Raw genomic sequence first — 26,735 nt, forward strand, 5'->3', positions numbered from 1 at the left:
CACAACTTGCATGAATGCAATTTGAAACATCAGGTTGCCAACCAAGTAACATAACCACTATAAAATTGCTCTAATTCTAATCATAATTCTTGTTACCTTCATTGGTAACTCTGGTCATTTCCCAAATTGCAAAATACAGTTATAAAAAATGAACACTAATACTTTACAAATTCAACACGGATTGATTTGACCTTAGGTTTTAAATGCATTGAGTGAGGAATGCATTGAAAATTTTGAAAGTTACTGTAGTGTCAGTTACATTTGTAGCCCAAGGAACTATAACGCACACAATCAAAACTCAAAATTAGGTCCAGATCTCAGTTGGGAGTATCAAGAGGAGGAGGAAAACGACTTTCAAAAAAAAAGGCATGCATCATAAAATGTTTGAAATCAGAAAAAAAACAGCAGTGGACCTGGCCAGAAGTCTTTCAAACATCTTTGGATATAGAAATTGTGCTACAGGACTAGAGGCTAACACTTGTATTCAAGAAGGGATAAACAGTAACTATAGGCTAGTCAGCCTAATATCAGTAGTGGTGTAATATAAATACTCACTAAAAAGACATGATGTTAATTAAGGATAGTTAGCATGCATTTGCAAAGTTAAGTCATATCTGACAATGTTAGCGAAATTCTTGAGGACAACAAATATTGCATTAATGATTTTCAAAAGATGTTTGACAAACTTCCATATAAGTTACTTGATTAGGGAGTGTGGTTATCTTTAACAACTCAGGAAGGACAGAGAGTGTCTAGTAGATAGAGCAGCCAAATTTCAGATTACATTTGATTTTGATATATTTGGGAATTTAGAAAAAGGATAAAAAAATATACATTTAATGGTAAAGTTTATGGGATAAAACAACAAAGACACTTAGGGGTTCAGACAGAAATTTTGAATGGAGAGTAGTAAAGCTGTAAAAAAGGTTTAATAAATAGGGGCTAGTATGCAAATAAGAGTGTAATGTTAAACCAACTAAAAATATTCAAGAATGAATTTCAGGAAGGATGTTCTGGCCCTGGAGAGGGTCCAGAGGAGGTTCATGAGAACGATCCCAGGAATGAAAGGCTTAACATATGAGGAACGTTTGAGGACTCTGGGTCCATACTCGATGGAGTTTAGAAGGATGAGGGGAGATCTAATTGAAACTTACAGAATACTGAAAGGCCTGGATAGAGGGGACATGGTTCCATTAGTAGGAGAGACTAGGACCAAAGGGCACGACCTTAGAGTAAAGGGAAAACCTTTTAGAACAGAGATGAGGAGAAACTTCTTTAGCCAGAGAGTGGTGAATCTATGGAATTCATTGCCACAGAAGGCTGTGGAGGCCAGGTCATTGAGTGCATTTAAGACCGAGATAGATAGGTTCTTGATTGGTAAGGGGATCAAAGGTTACGGCGAGAAGGTGAGAGAATGGGGTTGAGAAACTTATCAACGATTGAATGGCGGAGTAGACTCGATGGGCCGAATGGCCTAATTTCTGCTCCTATGTCTTATGTTCTACTTAAGGTAACAATTTAAAAACCACATCTAATTCTGGGAATCCCACTTTAGGAAGAATGGCGAAAGTATAGAAGAGATTCACTGGGATTATCCTGAACATGAGAAGCTTCAATTATGAGATCATCGGCTGGAATTTTATGGCCCGATCCCAGTGGGAGCTGGGCCATAAAATGTGGCGAACCGTTCAAAACTCCATTGATTTCAGCATGAATAGAAAATCTTGCCGGCGGGAGGAGCCATAAAATTCCGCCCTATTGGAACTGGATTTTTCTTTCCCCCCAATACAACAGAAAAGATTTAAAGGAGTTCGGATAGGCCTTTCAAAATTTAGCAGTTCCGATAAAGTTAAAAAAGGAAACCCAACTTTTACTGGTTGGTGAGTTGGCAAGTGGAAAGCGTAAATTTAAAATCAGCACCAAAAACATGCAGGGAGGGTTCAGCTGTTTTTAATGCAAATATTATGGCCATACCAAAAACAGTTGTGGAAGCAGATTACATAATAACTTTTAAGGGGAAGTCAACAAATATTTGAGAAGTAAATCATTTTAAGTAAATAGCTCATTCAGAGAACCAGCACCGGCATGAGCTGAATAGCTTCCTATAAAATTATACAAGCTGTAAAAAAAACGAACCTGTTGCACTCTATTTTAACTCACCTAGGACAATGGTGACATTGACAAAGGCCCAGCACTCTGCTGTTCAGGCGTATGAACCGAGTTGGAACAAAAATTCTAACAATGTGAGTAAAGATATATGAAATGGGCCAAGGAAATTATAAAAAAGTTTTAAAGATATTAATTCAGTTATCTGATAACTGCTAACAAAATATCTCTATTGTAAGGTAACCATTTTCTATCAAGTACCCTATTCTGACCTGCATTGACGAATGGAATTCCATCATATGGTACATATTGAGACTTCCACATTAGCCGGGTAGCAGGTTTAGCAGGGCTTGGAGACTGTCGTGTTCCCCAGACACTTTGCGTTTGCTGCTTATGAACTGTTAATAGACTTTCCAATTCAGTTTCGCTTTCACAGTACCCACGATAGGAGTCTCCAATTTTCTGGAATACAAACATTGAACAAAACATTGAGCAAGCAAGGCATTTATGTCTGGACCATTTTTATGTCTATCCTTTCTTCTTGCCTTCTTCTGCTCCTTTCATCACCACTAACTCTTTACAGACTTAGCTTGATGGCATCAGGCAGTGAGGTGTTCATCTTGAATATTACATTAGTTTTGTTCACTGAGCCACAAGAATCATTGAATGCACAGAAGGAAACCATTCAGCCTGTCGAGTCGGTGCCAACTTTCTACAAGGACAATTTAGCTGCTCCCATTCTTCGCCCCCACCGCCCCACACCCCCAATCCCCACTTTTCTCTGTAGCCCAACAATTTTTTTTCCCTTCAGGTGCTTATCCAATTCCCCTTTGAAAGCCGTGATTGAAGTTGCCACCACCGAACCCTCAGCCATTGCATTGTGGACCTTTAGCACTCACTGCTTAAAAACATTTTCCTCATCTTGCCTTTGATTCTTTTGCCAAGAACTTTAAATCTGTGTCCTAGACCCTTCCGCAAATGGGAAGAGTTTCTATCAACACTTCTATATACCTCATGATCTGGAGCACATCTATCAAATCTTCTCTCAACCTTCTCTGATCTAAGAACAATCATAGCTTCTTCAATCCATCCATGTAACTGAGAGCCCTCATCCCTGGAACCATTCTCTAAACTTTTTTCTGCCCTCTCTCTAAAAGCTTCATATCCTTCTTAAAGTGCAGTGCCCAGAATTGGACACAATACTCCAGCAGAGGCTGAAGCAGTGTCTTATAAAGGTTCATCATTACTACCTTGCTTTTGTACACTGTGCGTATATTTATAAAACCCAGGACCCCAGATGCCTTTTTAACTACTTTCTCAACCTACCCTATTCAATAATTTGAGTACATATATCCAAAGGTCCCCATCTTCATGCACCTCTCTCAGAATTTAGTTTCGATTGCCTCTCTCCTATCACTTTGCACTTCTGTGTTAAATTTCATCTGCCACTTGCCTACACAGTCCACCAGCCTGTCTCTGTCCTCTTGTAGCCTATCACTCTCCCCTTCACAATTCATTATATTTCCAAGTTTTGTGTCATCTGCAAATTTTGAAATTATGCCCAGGGGAAATATCTAAACTCTGACCTGCATTTACACAATGGGAAGAATCCTTACAGTGATGTATAATGCTTAATATAGTAGACAAAATTCATGTTAAGAATTATTTTAATTTAAGTCATGAATGCAGGGCAGAAAACTAGTAAAGGTAAATTATGGACTGGTACCAAAAAGCTTTTCTCAGAGAGTAATCAATATACAATCATGAAGGCAACAACTCTCAAGTCCTTCATGAACTGGTTGGATGCCGTCACGGGGGAAGTTCACAGATTTCTATGAACAGATAAAATAGATGGACAAAATGCCCACCCTCAGCTGTAGCTTTGTGATTGCCATGAAATACTCTAAAGCGGTCTATTTTAGTTTGCTCAGCTTGAGTGAAAGTCGTTTAACCCCTACTACGTTCATGTAGGGAAGGTTGGGAAAGGTAATCTGCAAAAACAAAAATGACAGAATATTGTAATCATGTTAATGACCCAGCCAGCACTGACTTTAAAAAATACTATGTGTTGAAGTTTCTAATTCTGCTGAAGTCAGTGCACAGCACTTATTCACTCCCAATAGAGGTAATGAAGTACCTATACATCACCTATAATCTCAGGCTACTTTTCACAAAGGGATGGGAGAAAGATAACTTTGGGTGACTCTTGCACATCCTCTAGCAGGGAGTTCAGAGCAGTACTCCAGACACAGAGCAGTACTCCAGACAAGTTACAGATAGTGCATAGACCAGGAGGGCCAGAGGGGATTGCAGCCTCTTGAAACATCAACACAGATCCAATACCTAGATCCTCCTCCCACTTGGTGTATAAGATTGCAGAAGTTATAAAAAAATGAATCCTGCGAATCTGAAATAAAAACAGAAACTGCTGGAAATAAACACAGGTCAGTATCTGAAAGAAAAAGATAGGTCTCTCCAGAAATAGTAACATTTCTTCAGAATTTTTGCACTTTGTTTATTTCTTGATGCATAAATTTCTATCCTATATCCTTCACATATGCATGCGCTTATTGTACCTGTAGCTTGTTTTACTTGTGTTTCAGAGCTTTTAATGAAAATCTGTGCTGTCCTGAACAGTATCGAAAACTTTAAAAAATGCAATTTTAGAAAGGTTTCATCTTGTACTGAAATGCAGCTTACTTGACTCCCTAGAGCATACATTGCACCCAACTGATAAAAATTACTTGAAAGTCAATGCTACTGAAATAGAGATCAACATCTTAAATAAAGGAGAATACAAATAGCTATTCAACCTCACAACTCCGGAGTCGTCGAGCCCAGGCAGGGGTGTTGTGTGGCAGTGGCTGCAATGGGGCAGGAAAATTGTCTTCAACTGTTCTGAAACACAAAAAAAGAAAACATTTAAAGCACTTTTATACATTATTGCTGAGTAGCAATGTAAAATCAGTGGTACTGTTAAACATAGCCAAGGAAGGCATAGCATACCTTTATTTCATCTTTGCTATACCCAGATTTAGAGATGTTTCACTTTTTGTGGGTTGCAAGATGTTCTATTCTCCATTGCTAGCATTCCCCAACCTTAAGTTTCACTGAAGTTTAATTGTACTTGCTCCAACTAAAATCTTGTAACTGTCAAATTTCCTACAGCGTAATCAGCTCAAAATCTGGAGGCTTAAAATTCATAGCCCCCTCGATACACTACAAGCTTAGCTCTGACAGAAACGTACCATAAGGTTTGCAAATTAAGCTGAGATGCAATTATGTCATCTCGCAGCATTTCACATATGGTCTCTTGGAGACAGAGCCTCTATTCACTCGAAATGTGGCCACTGATGCAACAGAGGGTGGGATTAGGACTCTCTACATAGGGAGTTCCTGCTTTCCTCAGAGGATCCTGGTGTTTCTTCAGTGGTAGCATGCCTGGGGCGACCAGGTCCATCAGTCGACCAAAGGCTGGAAGTGGGCCCTATCCCGTGGCCCAAGCTGGAATCGCAACTTAGGTCCCACTTTTGAGGAAAATTATTTTTAAAAATAAGTTAAATTTGCAGCAAAATATTGTTTAAGTGGGTAGCACTATGCTTTGGACCACAAAAACTTAGTGCTGGGAAAGAACACAAGTTCAATTCCCACACAAACAGTTCCTAATTTCAGGAATGCAACGTGAAGTAACATTGAAGTCAGGCATCTCTACATGGTTGGTGTGATTTTTTTTTTCAGTACAGGACTTCTTTATCAAATCATCCTTGGGCCACTGTTGATGGCAGATTGGTCATCTGGCTCAACTGAACCAAAATAGCTGGAAAACCAAGAATGAAGAACATGTGAGGAAGAAAAAAAATTGTAAGAGCTACTTCAATGAAAGTACTGCATGATAGCCTTCAAAGAAAATGTTAAGGCTTTACGATTGGCAAGACCCCATAAAATAGAATGAAATTCAGTATTTCTATTCAACAAAACATATATTATAGGACCTCATATGCAGGTATATAAAAGAAAAATCAGATGACTTATTATGTAACAAATGCAATTTTTGGTGAGCAAACTATGTAAAGCATTCCATGTCCAAATACAGTAAGACCTGGACAATATCCAAGTAGCAAGTAAAATTCGCGCCACACAAGTGCCGGGCAATAACCATCTCCAACAAAAGAGAATCCAATTATCACCCCATGATGTTCATTGGCATTACCATCACTGAATCCCCCACTATCAACATCCTGGTGGCTACTATTGAGCAGACACTGAACTGTACTAATATAAATACTGTGACTACAAGGGCAGATTAGAAGTTAGAAATCGTGCAACGAGTAATTCACCTCCTGATTCCCCAAAGTCTGTCCACCATCTACAAGGCAGAAGTCAGGAGTGTGATGGAATACTCCCCCCACTTGCCTGGATGAATGCAGCTCCCACAACACTCAAGAAGCTTGACACTGTTCAGGACAAAGCAGCCTGCTTGATTGGCATCACATCCACAAACATTCACTCGCACCACCACCAACGTACAGTAACAGCAGTGTGTACCATCTACAAGATGCGCTGCAGGAATTTACCAAGGCTCCTTGGACAGCAGCTTCCAAATCCACGACCACTACCACCTAAAAGGACAAGGGCAGCAGATAGATGGGAACACCACCACCTGGAAGTTCCCCTCCAAGTCACTCACCATCCTGACTTGGAAATATATCGCTGTTCCTTCACTGTCACTGGGTCAAGATCCTGGAACTCCCTTCCTAACAGCACTGTGGGAACACCACATGGGCTGCGGTGGTTATAGAATCATAGAAGTCTACAGCACAGAAAAAGGCCCTTTGGCCCATTGAGTCTGTGCCGGTCAAACAAGTACCTAACTATTTTAATCCCATTTTCCAGCACCATAGCCTTGTATGCCATGGCATCACAAGTGCTCATCCAAATACTTCTTAAATGTTGAGAGTTTCTGCCTCAACCACCCCTTCAGGCAGAGAGTTCCAGATTCCCACCAGCCTCTGGGTGAAAAATTTCTTCCTCACATCCCATCCAAACCTCCTGCCCCTTACCCTAAATCTACGCCCCCTGGTTACTGATACCTCCACCAAGGGGAAAAGTTCCTTCCTGTCTACCCTATCTATGCCCTTCATAATTTTATACACCTCAATCATGTCTCCCCTCAATCTCTTCTGCTCCAGGGAAAATAACCCCAGTCTATCTAATCTCTCATCATACCTAAAACTCTCCAGCCCAGGCAACATCTTGGTAAATCTCCTCTGCACTCTCTCTAGTGCAATCACATCCTTCCTATAATGCGGATTCCAGAACTGCATGCAAGACTCTAGCTGTGGCCTAATCAATGTTTTATACAGTTCCAACATAACCTCTCTGCTCTTATATTCTATGCCTCAGCTAATAAAGGCAAGTATCCCATATGCCTTCTTAACCACCTTATCTACCTGTCCCACTACCTTAAGGGACCGGCAGACAAGCACACCAAGTCCGTCTGATCCTTGATACTTCCCAGGGTCCTATCATTCATCGTGTATTCCCATGCCTTGTTTGTCCTGTCCAAGTGCATCACCTCTCACTTATCCAGATTATATTCCATTTGCCACTGATCAGCCCATCTATATCCTCCTGTAATCTAAAGCTATCCTCCTCACTAGTTAACAACCCACCAATTTTCCTGTCATCCGCGAACTTACTGATCAACCCTCCTGCATTCAAGTCTAAATCTTATATATAAAACACAAACAGCACTGGTCCCAATACCGATTCCTGTGGAACCCCACTGGACACAGGCATCCAGTCACGAAAACACCCCTCGACCACCATCCTCTGCTTCCTGCCACTCAGACAATTCTGGATCCAATTTGCCAAATTGCCTTGGATCCCATGGGCTCTTTCCTTCGTTATCAGTATCCCATGTGGGACCTTATCAAAAGCCTTGCTGAAGTCCAGGTAGACTATGTCAAACGCATTACCCTCAACTACACACCTGGGGCAGAACTTTCACCCCGTCGGCAGGGCAAGTTGATGGGCAGGCACACTTCCGATCGGAGGTGCGGTGCCATTTTACGCGACGTCTGCAGGGAAGCGCTATGCACTCTGTGTGCGGGAGGGGTGGGGGGGGAATGCCTAAAATCGAGTGTGCGTTCTTTTGCATATGCGCACGAAAAAGCGCACTCATCTCCCTGAGGCTAAGTGCTGCCTCAGGGAGATCACCTCTACTTTCCAAAGTATTAATAGAAAAAATAATTCCCTTACATGTCCCCTCATGTGATAATGTCATGTTCATAATTTCCATAACAACTTTATTAAAATTTTTAAAACCCTACATGAAACCTCATCCTGCTGGCGGACGAGGTTTCAGGTTTTTTCTAGTTGCTGCCAGGGCTCCTTGCCTGCCCGACAATCTTAAGGTTGGATGGGCAGGTCCTTTAATTGCTTAATTGACGCTGTCAATGGCCTCAGTTAATCATTGACAGGTTGGCGGGCGCACAGCTGATTTTGCTACACCCTCGCCTTCCTTAAAATTTAAATCGGGCGTGGTGACGTTGGGAGTTTCCCCTGACGTCACCATGCATTATTTTACGTGTTGGCGAGCGGGCCCCACCCCATCCTGCCCCTGGTCACCTCTTCAAAAAATTCAATCAAATTGGTCAGACATGACCTCCCCTTAACAAAACCATGCTGACTGTCCTTGATTAATCCCTGCGTCTCCAAGTGTAGATTAATTCTGTCCCTCAGAATTGCTTCCAGTTGTTTCCCCACCACTGAGGTTAGACTGACTGGTCTGTAGTTCCCTGGTTTATCCCTTCCTCCCTTCTTGAATAACTGTACCACATTGGCTGTCTTCCAGTCCTCTGGCACCTCTCCTGTGGCTAGACAGGTGTTGAAAATTATTGCCAGCGCCACTGCAATCTCCTCCCTTGCCTCACTCAACAACCTGGGATATATTTCATCCGGGCCTGGAGGTTTTATCTAAGTTTAAGCCTGCCAGATCACTTAGAATCTCCTCCCTATCAATGCTAATTTCTTGAATTATATCAGTCCTTCTGTCTGATTTCCATACCCACAACGTCCCTCTCACTTGCGAACACCGACACTAAGTATTCATTTAGAACCTACATGTCTCTTCCAGCTCCACACACAAATTATCACTTTGGTCCTTAATGGGCCTTACTCTTTCCCTAGTTATCCTCTTATTCTTAATGTACTCTACGGTTCAAGAAGGCAGCTCAGCACCACCTTCTCAAGGGCAACTAGGGATGGGCAATAAATGCTGGCCCAACCAGTGAAGACAACGTCCCGTAAATGAATTAAAATAAAAACTGTGAATAATCACCCACTCTACAAAAGTTCCATCAAAGACCTCAACTGTTAACCCATTTTTTTTTTTCAAATGCTAAAAAAATTTCAGACAGGTATATTTAATTAGATTGTGAAAAGTATGTTTAGCTAATCATAAGATTGTTTCATAACTGTTTCAGAGATGAAAATATCTCTGATTTCTCCATCACCTCCAGTTTCTGTCCTTTAGGTAAGTGGTTTGCAAATCTGTGTGTGAAGTGTTCCTTGCAAATATTAAAATCCCAGCAACCCAACCATTCGACCTTTCGAAAGAAAGCATCAAATAACCAAACTAAAATAGGCTATCTTTGCAGAAAGTTTATCATATGCAGCAACAGAAATAGTGTGCATGTACAAATACAGAAAAGCACAGGCCTTGTTGAAAAATGAATAGAAAGTCGATGACCCAGTGAACCCATTCAGAGACTTGGGTTTGAAAATCTACGCTCGACAGAGGATACGCTAGGTTCAGATGGCCATCGTGCCCACCTTCTGCATTGGCACTCTATTTCATTGAAACCCATTCTCTGACTGGATTCCATTGTATCACCAAATTATGCATCCACCAATGACCTTTATCCCTCTTTTGCTAACTCAATTCAAAGAGATCGAGGGTCTTTGCTTACTCAGAAGCAACAGCAGTCTCAAGTGCTCTAAATGGACATTAAGGAATTTTTCTGAAAATATTTTTGTGCCAATCAAGATGATGGATGTTGTTGCAGGCATGTGGAGATCATAGTCATATAATTGTTAGAGCACATTCGGCCTATTAAGCCCATGCTCAAGAAGCCCATTGCTTTATTGCACTGGAACGAAGCAAACAGTTGCACTAGTAGAGGAACACAACATCTGAAAAGACAACTGCTGTTAAGGATTTGTTGAACTCTGGTACTGAGTACAATTCAGATTATTTAAACATAGAAAAAGGATGCAAGGATGTGCAACATATATGAGTTGAGGTACCAGGAATTTAATGTGGAAGAAAGGTTAGTGAAGCTTTGGTTATAGAACATTTCAAGTTGGCATCACATTAAAATATTCAAAACTACAAAGAACGAATCCACGAAAATTGTTCACTGTGGTAAAGCTTCAAATACTTAAGTGAACAAAATTAAAATAAGTTAGGAGTAAGTACAAAAGTCGATTTCAATTAATTATCATGTAAACGTTAATAAAATGTCTCAGATCAGGGAAGGCTACTGATGTCAACAATATAAAATGCGTTAGAGTGATAATTGGAAATTTTATGGAAAGGGATATAAGTTATGGTTATGATGAATAAGTGAGGATAACGTATAAAGCTTGTTAGATATAGCAACTTTTTCGACTCAAACTGAGTTTTTTCGGGTTGATATTAAATTAATGAAACTACTCCCAGCATTATATTTGCTTTATTCTCTTAACATCAGGGGTTTGTTTCAACATCAGTGTACAAGCTATAAACGTGTCAAAAAGTCATCTGTCAGCAGGTAAGCAGCCTGTTACCAAAATGAATTATCTTGCTGAAACGTTTTACTCGTCAGACAGCACTTTGAGAATAAAAATACTAGAGTTTTCTTTTAAAGAATAAAACTAGAGTTAGGAATGGGTGCTTTACCCAGGTTGCCTTCAATTTCATCATTTAGCATTAATGCATAAGTGGTGAAATGTCATTCCAATTTGCAAACTAAATAAGGAGCTTTGAGTAATCCAACTAGAGAAATAAAACATAGCAAGAAGCTTTCGTTCATTAAGATAGGAAAGAATGGAGCAAGTAATCACTAAGCAATTATGATGACACTCTCTTCTAACATAAGCATGTTCCTGTACATAGAGTCATTAATGACACAGTAGGAGTCATTCGGCCCTTGCTAGCTCTCTATAGAGAAATCCAGTCAGTCCCATTCCCCTGCTCTATCCCCTTAGCCCAGCAAGTTTATTTTGCTTAAGTGCACAACCAAATTTCTTTTGAAATCATTCATGGACTCTGCTTCCACCAATCCCTAGGCAGTGACTTACAGGTCTTTAACACTCACTGCATAAAAATTTCTTTCTCACAACTCCCCGCATCTCTTGCCCCAAAACCCTAAATCTGTGTCCCCATGTCCTCGCAGCATCAACTATTAGGAACAGTTTTTGTCTACCTTATCTAAACCTGTCATAATCTTGAACACGTTTATCAAATCTCCACTCAAGCTCCTTGGCTCCTAGAACCCCAGCTTCTCCAACCTAACCTTGTAACTACATGCCCTCATCCTTAGAATCATTCTGGTCCCTTTGAACTCTTGAGAACCCTCGTATCCTTCTGGATGTGTGGTGACCAGAACTGGATGCTAAATTCTACTTGTGGCTTAATCAGAACTTTATAAGGGTTCAGCAAAACCCTCCTTGCTTTTGTACTCATCACCTCTATTTATGAAGCTTTGCTAACTACTCTCGATACGTCCTACCACCTTCAAAGATCTATGCACATGAAACTCCAAGTCCCTCTGTCCCTGCATACTCTTTAGAACTGTGCCATTAAGTCTATATTGCCTCTACCTATCACTTCTGTCAAAACGCATCACTTCATACTTCTCTGTATTAAGTTCTATCTGCCACTTGTCTATCCACTCTACTGATCAATCAGTATTATTTTTATTGTTTGCCACACCTCCAAGTTTTGTATGATAGGAAAATGTTGACATTTTATTCTGTAAATATCCAGGTCATGTATCTATAACAAAAAAGCAGTGGCTCTAGCACTGACTCTTAGGGAACACCACTCCTCCAGTCCAAAAAACAACCATTTATCATTTAGACCCCAGCTCTGAAGAAGAGTTGTGAGCACTCGAAACGTTAACTCTGTTTCTCTCTCACCAGATGCTGTCAGGCCTGCTGAGTTTTTCCAGCATTTTCTGTTTTTAGTTACCATGATTTGGCGTTTTCTGACCATTCTATTCTATGAGCCTCAAATTTGTTAACCAGGTTTTTATGCAGTACTTTGTCAAATACTTTCTTAAAATCCTGATAGACAACATCCACTGGATTCTCTTGGCTCTCCTTAATCAAATGAAACCTCTGAGTGCCTGATTTTTTTTCCTGATTATTGTTTTTCAAACTTTACCCACCACTGATGTTAAACTGACCGGTCTGTAGTTACTAGGAATTTCCTACACCCTTTCCTGAACAAGGGTGTCATATTTGCCAATAATCAATCCTCTGGCACTCTCCCGTATCTAGGGAAGATTGGAAGATTCATGGCAAGCACTTCTGCTGTCTCCAATCTCACTTCCTTTAGCAACCTTCGAAGCAAGCGATCCAGAGCAGGTGATATATCCAGTTTTAGCACAGCCAGCCTTCCAATACATCCTGCTTATCAATTTTCAACCTATCCATTTTCTCTACTACCCCCACACCAACTAATATTTTGTAAGTATTCTCTTCCTTAGTAAACACTGATGCAAAGTTGTCAGTAAGTTTTCTAGCCTCACCCCGTCCCTCTAAGCATATTTCACTTTCCTTGGCCGTAACAGACCCCACTCTGTTTTTTACTAGCCACATAATATTTACATGCCAGATGATGATATTTGGGTTCCCTTTTATGTTAACTGCCTGCCTTTCCTTATATTCCCTCTTTGCCAGTCTTATTTTTTCACTTCGCTCCCCCTCTCAACTTACAGTATGTGGCCAGGTTCTCACTTGAAGAATTCACTTACCTTGCATCATACATCCCCTTTTTTTGTTTCATCACATTCTCTATTTCCCTTGGCATTCAAGGTGATTTAATTTCCCTGCTTTTCCATCTTGTTGAAATGAACCTAGTCTGAAACTAAAACATCACTTCCTTAAGTACCACCTAATTTTCTGTTAGATTTCTCGGCAAACTTTGGTTCATACATACCTGAGTGAAGCCTTTTTGGGCAATGTTAATGAAGATGGGGGGTGCAAAACATAACTGGTGTTGTCTGCTATTGCAGCTACGGTCACTGTCTGAAGCTCATCACTTAGCTGTTTGTCATCTGTTGTATCTGACAATAAATAGAAGTTAACTTTGAAGAAATTAAATAATAACAGCATGTCCTCCGAGCATAACAAACAGACAGCAAATAGAGCAAACCACATCTTGCTATTTACATGCCCTCTCCTTAATTCTTCTAAGTTGCATTGGAATCACAATAATCAGGTACACAATTCCAACATTTTGGTTGATATTGCATTGTAATCATTTACATTTGTATTAAAAGAATTGTGATCTAAATCGAGCTGAGACAAATGAATCTTGCTCAAGATGCTAAGAATAACCATTGTGGCGTTTGTTCAATTGACCTTTAGTCTTCATTTAACATACAGCTTCATATAAAAAATCTCAGATTGTAACAAAAGGTAACAATGCTCTCCATCTGTGCTTCAAAGAGAACATGTCATCTAACAAATCTTGCTTGATAGTCATTCGCTGGCATGATAAAGTCTGGACCAAACATTAGTTATAGCAGTGGAAATTCTTGTTGGACATTTTGTTGTTTTTTTTTAAATGGGTAACATTACAAATATAAATAATTTACTGAAAATAACTGATTAAAATTAAAAAGTACACAATTTTACTATGTGAACAAGCAATTGTTTATGAAATGAATTGTATTGTGCAAAAGCTACTTTCTTTTCTCCTTCCCTCACATCTTGCTATTTTCATCAATAGCACCTTTCTGTGCACAATTCTGAATTCATCCTGAAGGATGAAAATGAATGCCTAGGCCCCTGGTGGTCCATTATTTTTGCTAGACAACTGGCACACACAATCACACATTGTGAAATAACAATGATGGAGATTAACTATAATTGGCCTCACCATGCGAGTCTGAGACATCGAGGATCTGTCCCTGCGGAATCAGCACCTGTGCAACACCGGGTGGGTTAGATGGGATCACGTGAAGCACCTGGCCATTCTCTGACTGACTGGTAACAATCATCTAGAAATAACCACCAACACATTAGATTTGCACATTTCCCAGATGCAAAAGCAGAATGACCCCATGACATGTAAGCGAAGCATTCTCTCACTTTTTCCCAAAGGCAGAGTGGCAAAAGCACATTACAAGTCATCTTATACTATTCCTTGGTCATCCTTAGAAACATATCAAGAGAAGAAATGGCAGAAACCCACCCTCTATTAGGGAACAGCACAGGAGAACTTAAAAGAGATCACTAAAATTATCAAAACAAGTATTAAGTTTTAAAATGATGGATTACATTCAGTAGATAAAAAAGAATCAGAGAGGGCTGCCTGGCTTTTTAAGTAAACCTGTGCCCTGGTGCCTGATTTATTAAATGATACTTTCCCCACTTCCACTGTACCACAGCCTAAATCCAAGAAAGGATTTAATTATTTGCCTGGAGGTTGCAGCATTGGGGCCTATGCAGCCAGGGCAAGCACTGAAGTATAATAAACTGTTAAAAAAAAACTGTTGATCAAACAGAGCTCCATGCTACACTAAATTAGAAAAGAACAAGGAGTACACTGGCTGGTGGTGGCAGGGGAGGGTGGGGAATATTGTACGTAGACACTTGAGAACGAGTAGACACAAAGAATGAGAAAGATTATGATCAGCATTATATTATTTATCTTCATTTATTCAACCTACAAACACTTTATACTTCCTATTTTTATTATTTAAAATAAAACTGCGCTGGGCTTAGGATCTTCATCTTCGGATTGGCTGAGCATATAGCAGGATCAAGCTTCTGTTCTGTTGAGTTATCAAGTCAAAGGTATACTTTGTGATAGGATGTGGATTTCACCAAGTAGCTACATTGTAAACGGCACTGAGGTAAATGCCTCAGTTAACGTGTTAATCAAAAAGTTCACAATGATCAGGCAGAATGAGCAATTACTTTTCCTGAACAAGTAACAAAGAGTGGAGAGACTCTCAGTATCATTGGCCTGGGCCATGTTGGTCAGGCACTGGTGTTGGGCAAAATCATTTAGAATTAATGTGATTTTCTAATAGTAGTACTCAAATATATTGTTTATTAACTGATGTTTAGTAGTGGGGATTTTCATGATGTGAGGAAACAACTGCATGGCTTGACTAAAGCTCTTCTTTCATCCTATGAGGATAACGAATGTAAACATGAAGAAACGTACCTTTGGTGGAAGAAACATGAGATTTATTCAAAAAGGAAGAACGGAGCTTAAAAAAAAGATAAGTCTAGAGGGAGTACTATGGCAATCACAACCACTTGGAAGTCAAGTCAAAGCGATATGATCCTGGATAAACATACTAGCAGTATGGTATATATGCCTAGCTGGGAGCATCCTTTTTATGGAAAAAGGATCAGTATTATTTCAGCAACAAGATAACAAATCCAGGCAGTGCCAAAGATTGTATTGGTGTGGAATTTGAAACTCTTTTGACACCAACAGGCACTTAATTTTGACCACCATTAGGTGGCAGCCCTCTCCCTTCCTATGCTATCTTTCGAACTACATGAAGTAAATTATAATTTGCCGTTGTAAATTTAAGGGATGATCTTGTGCATACTTTCTACTAGCACTCAATTTCTGTCCAATCTGGGTACGTAAGAGTGCTTTGCCAAGATGGATCCCAAGATCTCATTGGAAATTAATCAAATACATTTAAGCCCAAGGTTCCAAAAAATTAAATAAGTGAATTAATCTTATACAAAAGCAAAATGCAGCTGGAAATCTGAAATAAGAATGGAAAATGCTGGAATTACTCAGCAGGTCAGGCAGCATTTATTGAAAGAGACACAGTTAGTGTTTCAAGTTGTTGACCATTCATCAGGTCCAGAAAAAGTTAAAAGATAAACGGGTTTTAGTACAGAGACTAGGAAAGAGGGCCAGGGAGGACAAAAGGGAAAGGATTGGGTCAAAGGCAGGAGACAGTAAAGGACAAAAGGGGTGATTGTGCAAGGCAAAAGAAGATGGTAATGAGACAAGTAAATAAATAAAAGACAAGTCTAGAAGAGCCATAAATAGAAAAACAGTAACTACTTATAGCTGCCGACCAAAATAAAAATGGGGCAAAGATTATGATCTGAAATTGCTGAACTCCATGTTGAGATTGGAAGTTTATGAAGAGTCTAGTTGAAATATGAGGTGCTGATACTTGAGTTTCATTGGAACAGTAGCCAAGGTCAGAAAGGTCAGATTGGGACTGGAAAGAAAAATCTGTCTGCAAAGCAGTCATCCAATCTGTATTTGGTTGCCCCAACGTAGAGACCGCATCATGAGCACCAAAGTATACTAAATTGAAAATAGCACAGGTAAATCATTTTATCACCTAAAATCAGTGTTTGTGGCTCTAGATGGTCAGAGCGAAGGAGGTAAATGGGCAGATGTTGCATCTTCTGCATTTGCATAGGAGGGTGATGCTGGGAGTCACTGAGAAGTGGACCAGAGTGTTGAGTAGGGAGCAGTGCCTGCTGCTGCCTGACCTGCTGAGTAATTTCAACATTTTCTGTTTTCATTTAATGTTAATTGCACTGAGCCTATGCTTCACTTTACATATTCCCTCTGGAAGGACCTGAATCCATGCTATGACACAGCTGGACAGGCATTCTCATTGCCTCACTGGAACGCAACAGTGGTAGTTAAAGCAGATTGTGACTGAGGCTTAGAGGAACAAGGCATGCCTGCGCAAGCCATAATTCAGAACAGTATAAATTGAATGGCTACAAACTTGTTTTCAGCCAAAATTGGAGACTTAAAAGCAAGAATTGAAAAACTTTAGTGAAAGCTTTTCTTTATATACCTTAAAAACACTGGAAATTTAAAATTTTAACCAAAGACCTAAAATAAGAAACAGTGATGGCATGTTCTCCGGTGTAACAAATAGAGGTATAAACACATCAAATTAAAATAATTAAAAAGTCTACCTCAGATTGATAATGCAATACAGTAGAATGGAAGGTGATCCCCTGACCTGTCAATGCATCAGTTTTGTTAAAGGGATGATGCCTCAAGTATTTTTCCCATATGGATTATAATTCTTATTTTTTTCTGAAGTTGAATAAATGACAGATAAGCATTTCTAAAGATTTTACAAAATTTACAAGCATTTGCCGTACAGATTACACACACATCCCAATCAAGTAGCAGCCTGACCAAATGCTAAACTGTTGCTACTGTTGAGAGCATATAGTCCATAAATTATATCATGCAATAGACTATAAGACAAATTCCAATTGTCACCAAAACCCATTACATCATTTATTTTCCAGTCTAAACAGTAGCATTCTCCATGGCCCTTCTTTTTTGCAAATCCATTATCAAACAATTGGATGAGTAGTCTGAGATATGACTCGTGTAACCTAATTGGTTTGCTCTCTATATCTAATGATTGGCATGTCTCTTAGTGACCAGAATGCAAGTCAAGGACTTGACTCTAAATCAGAGGTGCAGCCCTCTTTTTATCAGCTCTTACTAGACCTTCTGAAAGGGAGACCAGACATAAACCATTACTGTGCTGAATTCTGGGTTCTGTAATTCCAGTCTTAAATGAACTAACATTTGGATTTTGTTTTTTTGCAGATTTTTAACTGAGAATAATGCTGTTACATTTTGGGGTTATTATACCATCACCATATGGTAGCCCTGTCATTTTTGAGTCCAGTAACCAGCACTGGATTCTTGCATAGGTCAATGAGGATCATAAACAATTTATATAATTTTTTTCATATAGTTTTGTTTGTTACTAACCATACGTGCATTTGTGTCCCCCAATGACTGAAGCTCATACTGGATAGGTTGTCCGTTCTGATCCATCAGCTGGAACGGCTCAGTGGAAAGAGTCTGTGCTTGTTGGGACACTTGTACTGTAGGATTCTGAGAAGCAGAGTCATCCGTAATGTGTACTGTGATAGGGATGACAGTGATGGGGTCATTCCTTCCAAATGCAGATTCTCCATCATCTATCCAAGCTAATTGCTTTGAAGGTTAAAAAAAAACATAAAAGCTGAGTTTAGTAACTTTGCATGCTGCTACTCAAATGCAAGAGAGAGCTCAACGCCACCCTGATGGCAAGCTGAAAGGGGTCTGACTGAAGATACAGCATTCAATTTTTAATCTAGCCGGGTATTACTTTAACTGAGGAAAGGGTAGCACAATACCTAGACGCTGAGATCTCTTAATTGGAGAAGGCAGGTAGGCAGCCTTAGCAGTGGAGATCTGAGCAACTCCCCACAGAGATCGACAGAAAATTGAAGGGCAAGCCATTCCCACAAACCTCAAAAGCGGCTAAATGTAGAGCAACATCGAAAGGCAACATATCTGCAACTCAGCATTTATTCTATCTTCTTTGTGAAGAAAGATCTGCCCCAAAAACATTAATTTGTCTGTTCCTTCCACACATGCTGGCAGACCTGCTGAATATTTCCATCATTTTCTGTTTTGATCAAACATTTCCCTTGTCTACTGTGATCTTACCTGGAAAACTTGACGTTCTGCCTCAGAATCCTCAGTTATATCAGCATCTGGTCCCAATAATGTAGTGCTTCTCTCGATACCAATCTCATCCTCAATGACATCTTCTGCCATCTCAGAAATAACCACTGAAATAAAAAATTGAAAATGACACTTAATGGCTGAATGAAGAAATCAAAAGAATCAGAGCCAAGTAGAAATATCTGAAGATACAGAGAAACAAACAAGAATTATACTGGAATTCATACAAGTCAGAGAAGGATAATACCAAAATGAATACAAGATATAAGAATTCAAAAGAAAGGCAGACTGTGCAAGGTAATAAAAAGTGATTCAAACCATACATAGAGATGAGGCAAAGGAGAGCAAGCATATTGTCTAATGGAAAATGAGGTAGAAATATCAGGGGAATGGATTTCATTGTACTATTCAGTATGGAACTGAGCAAAAGGCTAGGAATAATCTAGCTACTGGCTTATGGAAAGTTAACATATTTCATTCAAGGCAACACAATTGCCCTGAACTTTCACAAGATTTGGCAGAGAAACAAACAGACCTCCCCTTTTGAGAGTCAGTCAGAGGTGCATCTTGAAAAACTGGATTAAGATTGGATTGGATTTAGCTGTAATGTTCCCCATGATGGGGTAGCTTGCTGGCATTCACCGTCAAGGCTCACATATGAATGGTTACTTGGGCAACATATTGGGGGCTGTTGGTTCTCTTAAAACCACGTGGTAATAATTAAATTGGAAAAGTTCTGACTTAGAGACAGTGATGTTTTTTCTGAGCCCCTTCTGTTTAATTTATATGACATGGAGTAGACTTGAAATATCATAAAACTGGCTAATGACAGTAGATTATGTAACTACCATACAGTATAAAACATGAGATAAAGATATATTCAAAATAATTTTGTACCAATGGTTGAATGGCTTAGTTTAAATAAATTTGAAATGGATTTATCTTTGTGGCAAGTCCAAGAGATTGTACAAGAGTTCAAGATAGAATGGAATGTACATAGAGAAAGGAATGATTTTGGTCACCTGAAAAGGATTCTTTGTTCATGTTTTTGCATGTTATCAATGGACACTCCTTCAGGTGTGCCTATGTGCCCTGTGTATTAATGTGCGTTTTCTTTCATTTACTTACACTAAAATCCATTCACTATTCCTTTAGCCAATCCACTTAATTGTCCAAATCCCTTGTAAGGTCTTGAATCTTCTCTGTATGTTTACCTACAATATTGCAAAATATTATATTGCAACAAGAAATACTCTTCACCTTAATATTTATGAATTAAGCACATGGTTTCAAAACAATTGTTGTTCAACAAACATTTATTAATTTTTCCTATGCATCTAATATTCAATTCAGTTCACAGAATCACAGTGCAGGAGAGGCCCTTCAGCCCATCGAGTCTGCACCGACACGTGAGAAACACCTGACCCACCTACCTAATCCCATTTATCAGCACTTGGCCCATTGCCTTGAATGTTATGACGTGCCAAGTGCTCATCCAGGTACTTTTTAAAGGACGTGAGGCAACCCGCTTCCACCACCCTCCCAGGCAGCACGTTCCTGACTATCGCCACCCTCTGGGTAAAAAAAGTTCTTCCTCACATCCCCCTAAACCTCCTGCCCCTCACCTTGAACTTGTCCCCCCTCATGACTGACCCTTCAACCAAGTGGAACAGCTGCTCCCTATCCACCCTGTCCATGCCCCTCATAATCTTGTACACCTCGATCATTCACTCAGTGAAGGACTCTATTTTGTGAATTTCCAAGTATTCACTGTAAAGCCTTACTGTTCATTTATGATGTGTTTTTGGTCTATGCTTGTACCATTGCTAAACTATTTTTGCATTATCACCTGAAAATCAAGCTCCAGAGAGAAGGCAATTTCATACTGCTTGGGTTTAACTTTGTATGTAGTATAACTACAAGTGCTGTGCTAAACTGGTTATAAAAGGTGCTCAGATGGACCCTGAAATATTTTGAAGTTTAGATGATGCAAACATCTCATGTCCTATAACATTTAAGCATCAACTGCTTGGTAAGTTCTGATATGCATTCAAGCACATTGCCCAGAGCTCTCACCTAGTCAGCATATTGCAGACCACAGATGCATTATAAACGTACTGCAAGTCACCTCCTCAAAATCATCTAGAAAATCTATAAGCCATAATCTATTGTTTCTATTACCCTTTGTCTATGTATTCCCTTTCAATGAAAATCAAGTGCCCTGTAAAATGTTCATTTTCATGACTGAAGAAGTATGACTCAGGACTATAGTGTGATACAAATGTGTTATTTCCTGTACATTAGACAGAATTTAGTCTGAGATAACTGACAAAGAAGCAATTCTGATAACGTTCACTTACAGTTTTAAACTCATTCTCAATATCTGACTTATATTGCAATTGCATTTTCAAATGTCAATGCATTAAAAAAAGCTTAAGGGAAAACTTAACACATCCATAAGAAACTAATGAGCACAGCCTAGGCCTCTCCACCAGTCTACTAATAACTATGCCTAACTGCACTGTATTCTCTTCCTATTACCACCACACATGTCCCATCACAGCACTCCCTTCCTAATACCCTGCTCATTAGCGCTTAAAGTCACTACCTTCAGAAACCAAATGGTAACTGAAGGCATGACCAAAATGACAACTCCGCCAAAACAGCCTAAATCTTCACATCAAACGACTAAATTCACAACACAAAGTTCTTTTTAACTATGCACTAAACAAAAGTTAAATACATCAATTGAATAAATACAAGGTTTAGTGTAAAGTTGAATATTTGTATTTACTCATAACTAGTGTTTCCATAAATAGTAATACTAAATTCAATATTATCTGCTGCATTTTTACTTAGTAATATTAAGATATTTTATGCCTGAGATGTATTACTTATTTTTTAAAGTTGCTAAATTACACTTAAAGCATCATTCTAGTTGTTACGTGTCCTCACTTGATTTTTATAAAAGCAACTCTACTAACTACAATAGATGGGCCCTGGATGCAACAGCCTGAAAACAATTCAAAAAGACTAATATATTAAAAGGGATATATGACCTTCCATGACCACCGCATGTCTCAAAGTGCCTTACAGCCAGTGAAGTACCTTCGCAGTGTGGTCACTGTTGTAATATAGGAAAGGGGCCAAAGAGCAGCACTTTCTCATTTTGGCACCTCTGTCAGCTCCATTCCGAAATGCAATGCCTAATGTGAATTTATACCACAATCACCAGCAAGTTCAATTCCTGCTTTGTGCTGAGTTAGCTTTATAGCCAGGTTGGTGGCTACAATGTCTCTGAGCAAAGAAGGGAGAATACATTCACACTTCTTATTTAAAGATTATCCTGGAAGGTTCATATGTGGTTTCCAGATGAGAACAGGGTCAACTTTGTGTCTTCAATGGTTGAATTACTTGCCTACACTCACTGTCCAGACTCACTCATGAAGAATGGCCATATTGAAAGAATACCAAAAGGCAACTGGCACCTCTGATCAAAGGCAGCAGCCTGAAAAATTAACTCTATTTTTCTCTCCACAGCTGCTGCTTGACCTGTTGAGTGTTTTCTGTTTTACTGCTAATGATGTGCCCATTAACATGAATCAGGATGTTCAAGACGACAAGAGAAGCAAACTGGAACAAAAAATGAGTGACAAAAAAGTATTGTCACTATACAGTATTAAATTACCACATTCTGCTCTCCACTGCACAGCACTGGCAACAGCTGGCTGAAGAACAGTATAACAAAAACCATCATTTTTTAAAATCATAAATAGTAGAGCTACTTATGGAAATCATGTTCTTAAAAAGACTCTTTCCTTCCCTCGCCCTAATGCCTGTCCGTCATGCAGAATTTTTAATCTTACCCCTCTAAAAACTGATGTGTGAAGTGTAGCACAAATACAGAGTTTCTAATAGTTACGGCAAAAGTCCTCCATGTGTGACCTCTGCAGAACTATACTTAATGCCTGATCTGGTTCAACTGAGGAAATTAATTTGCAACCTGAAGCAAAATCAAGAAGGGGATGCTAGATTAGGATGTGAAACAGAAGTGGGGAGGGAAAGGGATATTATTCTTTCAAAGGTTCTAAAGAACAATGTAAACAGCCACCCAGTAATTTGGTTTGTGTGGAGTGAATCTGTGTGTCTTTCCCCTCAGATTTTTTGATCCCTATGGACCATTATGGCCTAGATGGCAGTCAACATTATTGTAGTTAAGAGATTACTGCACTGAAACTGGCCACTAGAAAGTGGGCAAGAACAGTTATTATCACTTTCAATCTGTTTTTACCTCACTCCCTCAAAAGCATTTCCAACAGCTTAAAGAGTAGCACTGGAAATGCATCACGTGAAGAACCTTTAGCACTGATCAATTTTGTTGTTTTAAGTCTATCATACCAATTCATCACCCATACTAACCAGTGCATTAGATAAGCATTGTGCCTCTGATCCCTTTCCAGGAAGCATGTGGAACAAGGATAGGCATGATAAAGTTCACTACCATACATCTCAAAGCAAACGCATAACACAGACAATGATGGGAGAAAAAAATACTTTTATAATTAAATATGCTCCAAGTGCAATGCACAAATACAATATTCTTTTGGCTTTGCAGCCAGAAAGGGGTGTTTTACAGTCTGATTAGAATTTATGGTGATATGATGCAAGGTCAATTGTAACACTGCAACTCATTCACAAAGGTATTTTAAAATATTCCCATAAATAAAAGTGCCTTGAAGCAATTTATTGTTTTAAAATGGAGCTGTGATAAATAAACACAAATGTTATTTCACCCCACACAAGAATCCCATCAGAATGATTACCAAAATCTTTGCTCGAGCAATGAGTACTGATGCTATGGTAACTAGTTTGCAGTTACAAAGCTTCATGTTGTAAGATAAATTAACACACAACAGGTTAATGGGTATTTCTTAATATCACTAACTCCCACACCTTTTGGCTTTACAACTTCTCCCAGCCAACACTTTGTATCTATAATTGTATCTCATGTTAATTCAGTTTCCTGATACACCTAGCTAAATAACTTCCATCAACCAGTTCTCCCGCTGTGCACAGCACTTTCTGCTTAAAACAAAAAAAATCACCAAAAAGACCATAATAAACAAGAACGATGTTCATGATAGCTCACTGTAATAATTTGTTTTAAAAAAAGAACTTTTATTACATTAAGTTTATAAACAGGCACATATTTCATCAAATTGTTGTACATTTTCATTGTAATGCGTTTGAGGGAGACTACATTGAGACGTGAAATTTCCAGGAATAGAAAAAGTGTTTAGGTGGTGGGATGAACACTGGTTAGAATACCAACAAAAGGTGACGAAAGAGCACAAAAGACTTGGTTCACAACTTTTTAGAGTCCTAAACTCAGCCGCCTCTTTATGGGATGTTAACTCCCATGAGGGCAGGGAGGAAGGTGAGAAAAACAGAAATGAATTTATCACCAAGTCACGTTATACACCCCAAGCAGGCAGCTGGCTTCTTCGCTGGAATACATTAACAATGAAGAAACTGATGCCTACAAAAGGTTTCATATAATAATGTGCTTATTATTTAGCATTTTTCTTAAAGTTTATGTTCAATTCAGTTTCTTTCCATGCTAGAGTTGGTGTTTTAAGCACATTTCAAAATTTTGATCCACAAAGTCATTTCCAGAGCAAGAATATTTGATCTCAAGTGATTCATTTTAAATAGTCATTTGGTAGAACAGAATTTGAGCATTGCTGAAAAAAAGGGACATTCTATTGAAGCTTTTAGTCTTGCACTCATCAGGACAGCTACACAAGATAGACCAACAGTAAAGGGAACAACAATTTATACTGCGCGAGAAGAGTGCTGATTGGTTGGCAATTGTGGCTCATTTACTCATGCTCGAAGCCACATATATTCACACACAGGGCTCTGTCCTTTGCAGATGGAAGGTGCATGTCCACACATTACGCCTTTTGCAACTAAACAAAAGCTCGGGGACTGCCATCATCTGGTTCCTTCCCCATGGCAATGCCTTGTCCAGAGTCAACCTGCCTGGTATGAATTTTAAACAAAAGCTTGGCAGTTAACAGCCAACTGTTCTCTGCTGCATTCTCCATGGCAACACCTCCTACCAGAGTCCACTTGCCAACCAATCAGCACTCTCTTCTCAGTTTAAATTGTTGTTCCCTTTACTGTTGCTTTATCTTGAACAGCTGTCCTGATGAGTACAAGACAAAAAGTTTTGATAGTATGGTTCATTGTACCTATTTCTGATTTGCACTTTGACAACCATACACCGAAAAATCTAGAAATTCATATACATGTCAGAGACTCAGCACACTATGCCACAGGGTGCTTGGACACATGCACAAGTATGATTCTTCACATGTTGAGTCTCTGATTACAACCATGATGACGTGCATAACGAAAACTATGCATTTCTCCAAAGAAAGGGTAAATCAGGAGACAGTCTCCCTGTATAGTTTCATCCAGCTCCTAGCTGATAACTTGTAAGTGTTACCTTTAAGAAATATAATTCAAAATTTCAAATTAATAGAAATGTAACACATATTACACCTGAAGGCAGTTATCTAAGTCAACATAAAACAACTTGCACTTATAATAGCTTTATCATAAAGCTTTCCAAATATGTAAAAACTAGCTGGAACCCTTTATGCAAACAACTAAATGTTTCTCCCTGGAAGTTCTTGGACAATATCAATTACGTCCAGCAAAATTAGTTTTACAGAAAAACATGAAGTCTTTTGAAAACACACAACCAAATAAACAAATGCAAAAATGCATAATCACATGAACTACACCTGACCTTAATTTAATTAAGTGATGCATTCAGTAACTACCAGTAGTAAGTAAAATATTTGTACAAACCCTCCAGTGATATGCTCTGGTGCATTTTTATAAGTCTTCCCACTCCTCATATTAGTAAGAATATTGTAAGGATTTTTATCAATCCCTTTCACATTAAATTCACTCAACTCAATTATTTACGTGGTCCAAAATGCACAATTTCTCTTTGGGGAGAGGGGAGAAAGCTGTCAATAAGTTTTAAAGAATAGCGTCACTGGTTTAGTGTAGAAATAATACAAATTTAATTTTATCACAAGATTTCAATTTTTACCAGTGCTTCAGGATTTGCATTTTACTACTTTGCACATTTTTGTGAAAGTTTTGCTTACAAAGGAAGATAAAAACTGAACATCCTGCAAATTTCTGGATCAAATGATAATTAAGACCCTAATCTATAGCCTCCGACTATTGGCATTGTTAAAAAAAAACATGGCCTGAGATTTTCCGAAGGTCCAACCAAACAGCAGCAGGCACCATCCCACAGTACCCAGAGGTACAACAGTGAAAATCCACACCGCCAGCTGGGGAAAGGGAGGGAGCAACATTTTTGCACGAACGCTTACTTAAATATTAAATTATAATCATTGTAAAAAAAAATGCTCAGTTTTAGAACATGCAACGGTAATTTTGTGTGCACTGGAGTTGTATCTCTCCCTCCATGCTCTGCCACTCGCCAGGTAGGACCCCCCCCCCATTTGACAAACTGCAGCAGATTCTCGCCATTTTGTGGCGCTACAACTTTCACTAAATGAGCGCCTGGTGAGGGCTCGTCTCAGGTCGCGCCTCCTCTCCCTTCCCCCATTCTCCCGGGCGCGGCGACGGCGCAGCGGGTCCCAGAGGCTGAAAGGCAGCGAGAGCGCCGGACAGACAGACAGCGAGGAAAACACCGGAACGAGTCTACTCAACCTCGTCTTCACTCCAACACATCCGCCATGGAGAGCCGGGCCGCTGGCACTGCGCATGGGCCGCCCGGCCGGCCCCGGAGCAGCCGCCCGCC

General features: G+C 39.4%; 1 protein-coding gene across 5 annotated transcripts in view; it reads right to left on the bottom strand.

Moving 5' to 3' along the window:
* The window catches only part of LOC121284818 (calcium-responsive transcription factor-like), a 59,027-nt gene extending 32,292 nt beyond the window's left edge, over nt 1–26,735 (bottom strand). For 4 of the 5 annotated variants that reach the window (XM_041200552.1, XM_041200555.1, XM_041200554.1 and 1 more), the window contains exons 1-8: nt 26,645–26,735; nt 20,006–20,091; nt 18,860–18,984; nt 18,134–18,361; nt 14,261–14,381; nt 13,316–13,442; nt 4,920–5,004; nt 2,379–2,568 (exon numbers count right to left, since the gene is read on the bottom strand). In XM_041200552.1, the coding sequence (XP_041056486.1) occupies nt 2,379–2,568; nt 4,920–5,004; nt 13,316–13,442; nt 14,261–14,381; nt 18,134–18,361; nt 18,860–18,970 (862 nt within the window). In that variant the 5' untranslated portion in view covers nt 18,971–18,984; nt 20,006–20,091; nt 26,645–26,735. Of the gene's footprint in view, nt 1–2,378; nt 2,569–4,919; nt 5,005–13,315; nt 13,443–14,260; nt 14,382–18,133; nt 18,362–18,859; nt 18,985–20,005; nt 20,092–25,759; nt 26,598–26,644 lie in introns of those variants that run through there. The other variant, XM_041200553.1, reaches the window with a different exon arrangement.

Source organism: Carcharodon carcharias, chromosome 12 (genome assembly GCF_017639515.1).
Source record: "Carcharodon carcharias isolate sCarCar2 chromosome 12, sCarCar2.pri, whole genome shotgun sequence".
NCBI lineage: Eukaryota > Metazoa > Chordata > Chondrichthyes > Lamniformes > Lamnidae > Carcharodon > Carcharodon carcharias.